General features: G+C 34.6%; 1 protein-coding gene across 1 annotated transcript; it reads right to left on the bottom strand.

Moving 5' to 3' along the window:
* Positions 1–5,046: 5,046 nt before the first annotated feature.
* On the bottom strand, positions 5,047–7,757 carry LOC125668779 (uncharacterized). The gene is made up of 2 exons (XM_056164380.1): positions 7,605–7,757; positions 5,047–5,726 (listed from the first exon to the last, which is right to left on the bottom strand). The coding sequence occupies exons 1-2, from the start codon at positions 7,605–7,607 to the stop codon at positions 5,190–5,192; spliced, it is 540 nt and encodes a 179-aa protein (XP_056020355.1). The 5' UTR covers positions 7,608–7,757; the 3' UTR covers positions 5,047–5,189.
* Between the last annotated feature and the right edge of the window lie 4,475 nt (positions 7,758–12,232).

Here is a 12,232-nt window from a genome sequence, read left to right as displayed (position 1 = left end):
TATACTGGATTCCTAAACTACATAAAAAGCCTTACAAACAAAGATACATTGCTGGATCCAGTAAGTGCACTACAAAGTCCCTATCTTTGCTCCTCACGAAAATGTTAACAGCTGTGAAGGAGAAACTTCAAACTTACTGCACGACTACATATGCCAGAAGTGGTGTTAATCAAATGTGGATTCTAAAAAATTCTAAAGAACTTTTAGTAAACTTGAAATCACAGAATTTTTCCCAAATCAATAGCATTAAAACCTATGACTTCTCAACACTATACACGACCATTCCTCACGATAAATTAAAGACTATACTTTTTGACATCATAGACAGTTGCTTCTTCAACAAAAACGGAAAACGGAAATATTCATATCTAGTGATCAGTCATTCAAAAACTTACTTTGTTAAACACCACTCTGTTTCCACGCACAAGTACATTGAAGTTGAAATAAAAATTATGTTAGAGTTCCTCATTGACAATATCTTCGTGGTCTTTGGTGATCAGGTCTTCCAACAGTCTGTTGGAATTCCCATGGGCACGAATTGTGCTCCTTTGTTAGCTGACCTGTTTTTATATTCATATGAAGCAGAATTTATTCAAAAACTTCTACGTGAGAAGAAAAAATCTCTCGCTGTGACCTTCAATTCGACTTTTAGATATATCGATGACGTTTTGTCTATTAACAATGATAGCTTTCATTCATATGTCGATTTGATATATCCCTGTGAGCTCGAAATAAAGGACACCACAGAGTCGTCGTCCACTTCTGCTTCATACTTAGATATTTTATTGAAAGTAGACATTAACGGCAAACTGACAACTCAACTGTATGACAAACGGGATGATTTCAGCTTCTCCATCGTCAACTTCCCATATTTGTGTAGCAATATTCCATTATCACCTGCATATGGTGTTTATATATCTCAACTGATTCGATATGCAAGAGCTTTTTCTGGATATAGTAAGTTTTTAAATCGAGGTGAGCTACTGACAAACAAGTTGATGATACAGGGATTTCAACAGTCTCGATTGAAGTCAGCATTTCGCAAATTCTATGGTCGTTATAACGATCTAGTTCGTCAATACAACCTCGCATTGGGTCAAATGCTGTCTGACGTGTTTCATACCGATTGTTAAGCCGTTCTTGGCACACTGATTTTGACTGGGGATAACTCCGTTTACCTGATCAGGATATAGGTCTCACGGCGGGTGTGACCGGTCAACAGGGGATGCTTACTCCTCCTAGGCACCTGATCCCACCTCTGGTGTGTCCAGGGGTCCGTGTTTGCCCAACTATCTATTTTGTATTGCTTGTAGGAGTTATGAGATTGATTACTGTTCGTTATCTTCACCTTGCATCTTGTGATCAGTCATTAAAGTGATTATTTTGTTAAACGTCATTGTGATTCTACGCACACAAGTACTCTTAAGTTGATGTCAAAAAGATGCTGGAGTTACTCACGGACAATATCTAAGCAATGTTTGGCGATAAGGTCGTCCAATAGTCTATTAAATTTCCTATGGACAAGAATTGTTCTTCTTTGTTAGCTGATCTGTTTAGTATTTTTGGGGGGTAGATTTTATTCAAAAGCTTCTACATGAGAAAAATATCGTGCTCTACATTTAGATACATCGACGTTTTATGAATTAGAATATTCACTGTCAGTCATATGTCGATTCGACATATACTGTTGAGCTCAAAATAAAAGACACCAGTCTTTCACGTCTGTTTGGTGTTTTACTGAACACACAATATTAACGACAAACTGCCAACTCAACGTTATGTCAAACAGGATGATTTCAGCTTCTTCATCGCCAACTTCCTATAGTTATGTAGCAATATCCCAATATCACCTGCATATGGAGTCGATGTCTCCCATTTGATTCAGTGCACGAGAACATGCTTTGTGTATGTGATTGATTTTTCGAGCGAAACGGCTACTAACAAATGAGCTGATGTTACAAAGGTTTCAACAGTCTCCTTTAAAGTCAACAATTTGCAAATTTTATGGTCATAAATGATGTTATTTGCAAACCTACTTGTCATTAGATAGATGCTGTCAAACGTCTTTCATTCAATCGTTAGGCCGTTCTTCGCATACTAATTTTGACTACAAATTACTGTTTAACTTGTCGAAATAGAAAGTTCTTCATTTCTCCATACAGGAGCTGTATCTGCAAATTAATTCCAGGATTTGGCGTGAGATCTCGGATGAAATCAAATATGTTAATTCCTGTAATCAACTACAAACTACCTTTCTAGACTTGTCTTGATTTTTTCTACCATGTTGAAATCCAATGCCTAATTATCTAGCACAAGTCAATAGCATACGTTATAGATCAAAATGTTAATTGTATTTATTTCATGAACCCCAAAACAACAGTCCACACTAACTCAACTCAGATTCATTATTGAATTTTATATCAAAACAATGTTCAAATATTGAAGCAATATAATATTTCTAGAACTTGAGAAACATATACTTAGAATCATTTCTTTAAATATCAATGGAGGGTATGCCAAACTTATTTTTTAACATGAAAGTACATACATGCGCATGTTTATTTAGCAAAGATTGTAAATTGAAAACAGCTATAATTTTACTCCCCTTTTCAGTTATTTGGCTTTAAATATGTAAATAAATGTTTGAAAATGAGATTGAAACAGCATCCAGAGATCTCGTTCTATTTGTATGAATATTAAGAATTTTCATTAGTTAGAAGCTAGTAACATTGGCCATTTGTATATAACACACATCTATGATGCTGAAATGTTGCAGGGAGCTGCATGTATATGATTACATGTATGATGCTGAAATGTTGCAGGGAACTGTATATAACTACATGTATGATGCTGAAATGTTGCAGGGGAATGAGGAATAGGATAGAACACCGTAATGGAACCTTTGATTACATAATCGGAAAACTTGGAAAATTCAAAGGCACTTTTGAACAGACCACAACGACTGCAAGCTTTAGAACTTCCTTTGTTTTAGTTAACTCTCGCCTAAGTAATCTGCATGTACGTGTAAGAGGTGAAGAATTCACTTCTTTTTTTTTTTTTAAATTCAAAGTGCAAAATAAATGTTCTATGTTGGGTTTTAACAAAATTGAATGGGAATGTTTTAAACTTATTCGGTAAAATTCTTAAAGGATTCTTCAAATTTTCTTTTCATTAAGTAAAATCTTATTTGACACAAAGCAAGATCGAAAATACGGAACTTTCGGGATGTGCCGGAACGACCGATTGAACTTAGTCACGTGATAGTAGGGCAAAGTTGACATCGATACAACTGAAGTTTCGCTAGCAGACGGTCCGTAAAGAGCTATGCGCAGTCCCACGATGATGATCCAAGTCACTAATGGTGCTTAGTACCTGGATGTAAATTAATTAGATGGAAGGAAAAGGGCGCATTTAGACGCGTATCCTTGGATGGAAAGCGTGAAGTTTTACCGATATCCTCAAGATATTCCCTAGATTTGTTTTCCTCGCCAACACACATAATTTAATCAAATGCATTTTCTTATAAATGGTTTTAGTGATTCCTTTCTTTGAAAAATAGCATTTTAATACAGTAATTTGATAGCAATTGAAGTATTCCATGCTTGTTTACTTAGTTGTTATTGTAATCCGAAAGTGACATGCCCTACAAATTTAGCCTGGTTCCGTCCTACCCACAATGCTCCTACTGTGCACAGCACATATACTGTTAACTTATATAAATAATATTTCACTCTCTGAACCTTATGTTGAAGATGTGAATTAAACACAAATACATGTACAAGAGCTTTCAAACTAGGTCATCTGGGAATATGCAGACTATTGAGAAATACTGAATTGCCTAATTGGTTTAAAGGCGTATCATCATACAATATGTACCTAGACAGGTCTTTCTGGGCAAAATTCATGGTTGGATGTCTACGGAAGCCGATAGTCACAGACTGAAATAAAACTGCAAAAGTAGCACTTTAGGCCGCATACTTTTAGAGACTTTTTATACACCGTTTGAAAGGTCATAAACTAATGTACACGGCAATTACTGATAGAATCGTCTGTTAAGAAAACTTTTAAAGAAAACTGCATAGCATCAGCCATCGGTGCAAAATGTAAAACATGGGCTAGATGGTTGCGTGTTTAAATGTTCAAGAATTATTTCTTATTGAAAGTGGTAGGATTCTATCAGTAATTCTGATATACTATGGATGTTTTGCCGTCATTATCGCCAGTTAGACCAATATTTAAATCTTGGGATAATGTGTTACTTTTACATTTTGTATTAAGGTACCTCCATGATCTATTTATAACAGTCATGCAATGACGTCATACGGAAGCGCATGTTTGTCATGTTGTTATGATACAAAATGTTCTCATGTAAACAACCAAAATAGTTTTTAAGAGTTAGTAGCTCCCTCTCTTTGTGTAAGACAGATTTTAAAAATTATGCAGTTTACGTGCATAAATGAAGCATGACCTGCCTTAACATACCCGCGTTTTAAGATTTCCTTCGAGAGTTGGAAAATAAAGGGTTGAACATTATATCACGGGTTCGATTTTGTGAAAAGGTTCGACCTCCCCCCCCCCTTGGAAAAAAATTCTGAATCCGCCCCTGACCGTCAGTGAGTATAATTTTGAAACCATTCGAAGGCTCTTTTTAGTGCAGATAACTTATGCCCCACGCACCCGCCCTTGCCTTACTCGAGTACTTTGATTTATCATTAAAAATTGTTTTATTTTGTAGAAAGGAAGAGAATACTGTGTGAAGAATTGTTTATGTATATCAGTGGGTTTTTTTTTTTAAATAAGTAAACTGCACGTTCAGAGCGCTTAATATCCTAAACTACGTGTTTGTGTTTATTTTATAAATTATTTATATTCGTTTGAGTAGAACGAATAAGAACATAACAAAGTATTAGTAGTGTAAGTAGTTGGTGTATCTGGGATTGATATATATATATGTATATAAAGTCCACAAACGTACAGTATAATCGCAGACCTATTCTAACCCCGATCCCCACGGGATACCAAATCTATAAGTACAGTCTAGTTCTATAAAAGTATGTAGTTTATTGTACAAAAATGATCAACAAGAATAGTTTAACAGAATTTGAGAGGGAATCATCTGAGAAGTTTGTTTTAAATTAGCTAGAGCAATCTGATGGAATGTAGCAGGATTTTAAACTGGTCCTCCACATTTATGATCTCAGTCTCTTCACTATGTCTTTGCTTTCCTTTTCCATTGCATCCAATGCAGGCGAAAAGTATTTAAAGATGATGTTATCGGGCGTTTGATCTAAGTCAGTAATTCTAGTCCTCGGTGCTACATTTTCCATTCCATTCAGCGCAAAGTTGAATGCGCAGAGGAACAGACTTTCTGCAAGCTTGATGACCATAGGTAACGGTAGATATATCAGCATAGCGCCAAGGCAGACTTCTCCATCTTTTTTTACGTCATGAAACAGCTCGTCGATGTCACCATGCATATATTGATTTATGACGTCATGTTGAGAAAATCGTGTTCTAAATGATGTATCCGTCTTCCCTAGGTAGACAGGGTAACGTTGTCCATTCAGATCGGCAAAAAACAAGTAAATCCCTCGCTTATCGTTCGGTACTGTAGGATCTGCTTTGCCTTTTCTGTCAAATTTGACAAATTTTGTATTTTCGCCAACTTTCTCAAGTTTGGTGAAGATAAATGTTGCACATTTTTCCGCAAGGTTTCCCTGTCCATCCTACAAGGAAATATTTTTCATAACTTTACCTTTGGTATTTCTACAAAATGATAGCTACCTCATGAATGTGTTGTAAACAATGTGCGTATAGGATATACGTACCAATGAATATAGTATGTCTATTTAACGGCTGGGAATTACGACAGAAATGAAAATCGAATAAAATTCATTTAAAATTTGGAAAATACGCAAATAAGATAAGATTTGAAACTAAAGAGGTATATTTACAAGGGTCATCATTAAGCAAATTTCAGTATCGTAAATTTTCCAAAATTCTCCAATTCTTTGAAATGAGTAAAGGACCCATCAATGGTCAAAGTGTTCTTGTCAACTACCTATCTTTTAATTATGATAGAATGTTCCCAGTTCCAATTTTTGAAATGATATGTTGAAAGTGCAAAAATGGATGATATATATGGGAACAATAAAAACATTTGTAATGATCTAAAAATGCATTATTTTGTAAATGGGGACACACACCCTCGACAGCCAGCAGCTGGAACTATTTTCTCTACTTATATGTGATATATGTCCATCTATATCCAACAATATCTAAAATCTCACGATGATTTCAAAACAATAAAATGTAATCCATATAATTTGTTGGTTTAGTTTGTTGTTATGTTTTACCAATTCAGCACAATTTTACCATGATACATGTACAGTGTACCTTGAATGAGCAAAATAAACAAAGAACTGTACATGAAGCTCTTTTAATGATGTAATTTGTTATGTGCCGTCTGCTATTTTTAAACAGTTAGTATGGGGACTTTGATCTAAATTATGATTTTAATTACCATTTGGGGAAAATAGACGATATAGATTGGGATGCTGTAGAACAAATATTTGGTATTGATGCTGACTTTTCAAGTAGTGAAGTTTCAAATGATGTTTATGTCTCCACCTCACCAAAAGATACAGAAAACAAAAAGAAAGGCATTTCTGATATATCAAACGGAAAACTTCGCTCTCCCAAAGTTTCAAAATACAAAGATGTCTCAGAAAAAGAACTAAAACAATTAGAGGAAAGGAAACCATCTAAATCTACAGAAGTGAACGCTAAATGAGGGTAAAGCTTTTTCAAGGTATGTATAGATTAGAAGAAAAAAATTAATGATTTTTAAAAACTGAAAAAAAGAGATAAAAATAAATTTTAACTTAAAAATAAAGCAATAGACCACATTTTAAACCAGAATGGGATTTGCACCCAAATCTCTTTTCGGAACACTTTACTGTGTAAGCAATATAAGAAAAGAAGCTAATTTTGACCTATGTTAAACGATATAACCTAACTTTATATATAATCTAATCTAACTTTAGATATAATTTACTGTATAATCCACAAGCGTAAACTGCAGCAAGTTAGATTATATCGTATTATATAGGTTAAAATTAGCTTCATTCCCTAAATAGATAAAATATTTGTTCTGTATTTTTTAGATTCTCGTTTACATAGAAAGAACTGTATACGTCTGACAGTTAATTACACATATACAAATTGCCCGTGGGGATCCGGGTTCGAGTAGGTCCTTAGTACCCCCTGCTTGTTGGAAGAGGCGACAAAATGGGGCGGTCCTTTGGACGAGACTGCTTAAAAAAAAAGGGGGGGGGGCACTGCACTTAAAACTTGATAAAAATATATTTAGTCCAGGGACTGCGAAAATGACCGAGGCGAATTGTACATACATTTATAACTGATATGAAGCTCGGACGGAAAACGTAAAAAGAATTCGGCCAGCTCCGCATTCTATCACCCTCTCTCTTAATTATCATATATAAAATATTACCATGTACGGTTTCCGTGTTTATAACATTTTGCATCATGCCTTTACATTGTCGTTACTTCAAAACATTAATAGCCAAGTGTGTTTTACTTACCATGATAGTGCCTCTACAGTTAGACTAGCTGGTTAAAATGAGAAGTATACCATGCATGTTAAGATTCTTTTATCACCAAGTGTTATGTAATTTCCAAGAACCCATTATTTAAAGTTATTTTTTTCATTTCGGCGAAAAGTTTAAATTGAATGGAAAAACTCAGGGCAACACTACCATCCATGTACTAGAATTCCTTTAAAGCACAATGCTTGTTATGCACGCAACTAGGTTAAAGGCTTCCATAATAAAATGCACTATAATTATGGGGTGAAATTACACCTCAAATTCACAGGTAGCATTACATTTGTTACGGTTAAACTACTCATATGTTGACTGTGACTGAGCTACAGTAAATTCCCCTTATGGTATTTCTCGTGACGTCAGTTGAATTATATATCACGTAACACTTTATTTTTGGTACTTTTGGTACTTGTGAAAAAAAGTTCAGGTTCATGCGGGTAACCAGCTGGATTTTTATTGTTATACTCAGGGACCGGTCAATATTTTTTGGGGGGTAGGGTTGGGGTTGGGACCGATGCAAAATGCAATAGGACACATTTATTTTGACGTGCATACTGATAGGACTCCAACTTTTTATTTTATTTTCAACACTGATAGGACAGGCTATATTTTTTTATGCAAATGTATCAATGAACAAAATATATTACAAAGTATTTCAAACTTTTAATTCAACTATCTTTTAAACAATAATTTACTGAATTGTATGCATGCTTTATTTCATGTCCAAGTTGAATATACTAGAGACAATGTGCGATAAAATACTGAACCTTTGAAATTTTTTGATATCAAAACATGTAATTTTAAAAGAATCACAAAAGAAGTATTCAGCTGTGAATAAAATTGCAAAAATTACATGCAAGTTTTGCGTGGAGTATGAATTTCAATCATAGAAAATAAAAATGGTATATCATGTTGGTCATAACTTGAAAGATACAGAGCAGAATTTAACTAAAGTCTAAATACATCTTTTATAATTTGATAGTTTGCCATTACAACCTATCATTGGGTCAAATGCTATCTGAATGGTTTCATACCAAGTGTTATGCCGTACTTTGCATACTGATTTTGACTACGGATAACTCCGTTTACCTGATCAAGATATAAGACTCACGGAGGGTGTGGCCGGTCCACAGGGGATGCTTACTCCTCCTAGGCATCTGATCCCACCTCTGGTGTGTCCAGGGGTCCATGTTTGCCCAACTCTATATTTTGTATTGCTTATATAGGAGTTATGAGATTGATCACTGTTCGTTATCTTCACCTCTCATAGAGAATACTGAGATGTGAAAAATACTTGCAAGTACATGAGACAGCAATTCAGTAAAACAGTAATTTTAGCAAAATATAGCACTTTAAACAACAATTTAACAAAAAGAAAACAACTAGGTGAAAATAATGAGATTTGTAACTCCACTAGACAAATTACCAAACAAACATGACAAAGTAAACAAAAGTTTCTCAGGAGCTTGAATCCCTCAGCTGATATAACTGGATAGACAATTATGAAGAACTCCAGAGATTTTTAAAATGAAGTAAAAATGATGTTTAACCATACATATATATTTTTATTTATTAGATAGGACACACACTTTTTAATTTCACATCTGATATAGAACAGCAACTTTTTTTTTTTGTATTTTTAGAAGATAGGACATAGGGTTTTTTTAAAAATGGAAATATGGAATGCACCGTTCCCAACCCCTAATAAATATTGGCCGGTCGCTCAGAAAGAAATTGATTGATTGTTTTACTGTTTTCCGCCACACTCAACAATTTTTCAGTTATATGGTGGCGCCTAGTTTTTTTTATTGGTGGAAGAGAGAACCCAGATACAATGTACCTGGGAAGAAGACCACCGACCTTCCGAAAGTAAATTGGGAAACTTTCTCACTTACCGGCGCGAGCTCATGATAATGCAAAGTACAATGAATGACGCTTACCTATGGTGGTTTGTCTTAGATGCGTTAAAGCTTGTCCTCCTTAAAGCTATCATTTAGATAAGGAAATCATTAAACATTTTCCTTTACCAAATATGGAGACAAGTCCAGAACAGGTGTTTTTCAGCTGTTAAGTTTAAATAATTTACAGGTCAATAATATTTATATTTTACGTAAATGGAAGTATTTATGTTATTTTTTTTTTTTTTAAAAACCCCAGAAAATATAGAGAATGTAATATTCTTTGGTTTGTTAATCAGGAAATGAAGGCTGCAAACATTGCAGAATAAATCTGCATAGTGGGTATGCATGCATTTCATTTCTTGGGAGTCATATTTTCACACGGGTAAACGCGTTATCGGCTATTCGGTTGTTATCGGATATTCGGTTAAAAGTGATTTCTGACTGGTAAGTTTATTTACTCAAAATTATTGTGACTGATATTCTTGCATTGAACCGTAAATATCAAAAGTAAAGAAAAATGCGATGATGTATTTTATAATGGTGATGTCTAGAAGAATAGGAAGTTTACAAGTGTATGATTTACCAATTTTGTTAGGCATTTTGGTCACAATTTTTATTGTATGTAAATGCAGTACGATATTTTCTGCAATTTATCAACCATTACTTACTGTCAACAATATAACATATGGTCAGTGTCCGTTTAACAAGGTTTGTCAATCTACAAGTAATAGTTTTGATTTTAATTCGTTATCTGAAATCCGGTTGATTGGTTATCGGTAATTAGGTTGATGTTAATGTAGAGGATAGTAATAATCCCACGAATTATTCAGCATTGACCATTTAACGAGTTGTATATGAAATAAAATGAGGTGGAGAAGACTTCTCTTCTAATAAAAGTGCAATTTATTTGTCTTTTTTGCTTTTATAAACAAGTTGTATCTCTTCATCGGGTTTTGCTTCTTTTTTATGTACATATTACATTAAAGTTATATTAAAAATGATCATCAGATACAAAAATACGTGGAGTTCTGTATCGTTTTATCTTATAACAGAGACATATAATACTCTGCTTATGGTGACAAACATAATCAGGCTTAAATTGCAATGTTATCTAAATAAGTGTGAATGTATTGAATTAATGTACGTACAAGTATATATGTGGTGTGAAATTCAAAGAATGCAATGAAAATGAGAAATGCGTCGAAAGAGACAAATATCAGACAATTGGGTAAGAACCAGTCCTATAGCATAATAACAAATGATCAGTAGATAAATGTGCCAAGTGCATAACAAAAAGCCTTTTTTGCATACATGTAAGTATCGGACTAAATTGCATTGGCACCATATTGCATGTTATAAATGGCAGGCGCGAAGCCAGAAAGAAAATGAAGTGTACGCAAAGTATGGGAAAGGGTCTGGGGGCCGCCTTAAGGCCCCCAGTGGTTCCAGGGCAAAACCCAGGTGAGGGCCAGGGGGCGAGGCCTCCGGAAGCTCCTGGGTTTTACTAATGAAATCACCTACTCTCTGTGCATAGAAACAGGGTTTCTTGTCAATTTCCAAACCTAAAAGAATTCGCAAAATTATTTTCTAAAGTGCTTTAGTATGCGAACTCATCGTGTGTACTTGGACTGACTTTACAGTCGTTTTACGAATTATTCTTATCGTTGTTTTCGACTGGTACATATATGGTAAATGTTACTGATTACAAATAATATCCTACTCCGTCTACTTCATGTACTAGCATACATGCATGGTGTACATTAAAGTGATATTCAACATGATGTTAATGATTTGAAACTCAAAAAGGACTTTAGAGATTGAATGGACATTATGATGCTGATTAAATTATAAACCGGGATCATATAATGCAGTTATTTTTTAGGCACAAATAATTTAACGGCAAAGATCTCTCTCTCTCTCTCTCTCTCTCTCTCTCCCCTCTCTCTCTCTCTCTCTCTCTCTCTCTCTCTCTCTCTCTCTCTCTCAAATGGTATGTACGCAGTCGCGTACCTGCGTATAGGCAGCTATGCGCCTGCATGGTCGAAAAACATGTCCTCATCTGATAGAAAATGACTGTACCATCAAGTTAGAGTTTGATCACGATGGAGAAAGGGGCGTATATTTATCCCTGTCCACCCACCTCGATTGAGTTTTTGCGTTTTAGTGCAGGTGTCAGCCACTATATATTCTATGTAGAAATTAATATCGTTACATTTGATTTACATGTGGATTGGGTTTTGGAGGTTGTACATCAAGGTTTACTTCTTAGTAGATTACTGTAACATATACATGTATTTTCGCTTGGGGGTCTCTGGTAAGTTTACGATTTTATGTAATTTTCTTATTGTATAGCCTTGATATAAATTCACATTTTAAATCACTAAAATGACTTATTGTCTGTATTTGATAACATCATTGGGATGGTTATAAGTACAATGTTCTACTTTTATTCGAAATGACACGTCGAGAAGCTATAATACTAGCACGTGAAATCATCCATGGTATCTGCAACAAAAATATAAAATTCGGATTCAATGAGGGCTTAGAATTTGTAAATGTTTCAAAAATTCACATTTTTAAAAAAAAAGTGTTTTTTTACTTGATCATTTTATAACTTGACATCAGTCCAAACTCCCTCTTCCAAGTATAAAATGCCCCATACCTTACATGTACAACCTTACTATTTTGTCTGATAGTTAGTACCCC

This window comes from Ostrea edulis, chromosome 4 (genome assembly GCF_947568905.1).
Source record: "Ostrea edulis chromosome 4, xbOstEdul1.1, whole genome shotgun sequence".
In the NCBI taxonomy this organism is placed as follows: Eukaryota; Metazoa; Mollusca; class Bivalvia; order Ostreida; family Ostreidae; genus Ostrea; species Ostrea edulis.
The sequence above is the reverse complement of the archived record's forward strand: the minus strand, read 5'-3'. Positions and strand labels throughout refer to the sequence as shown.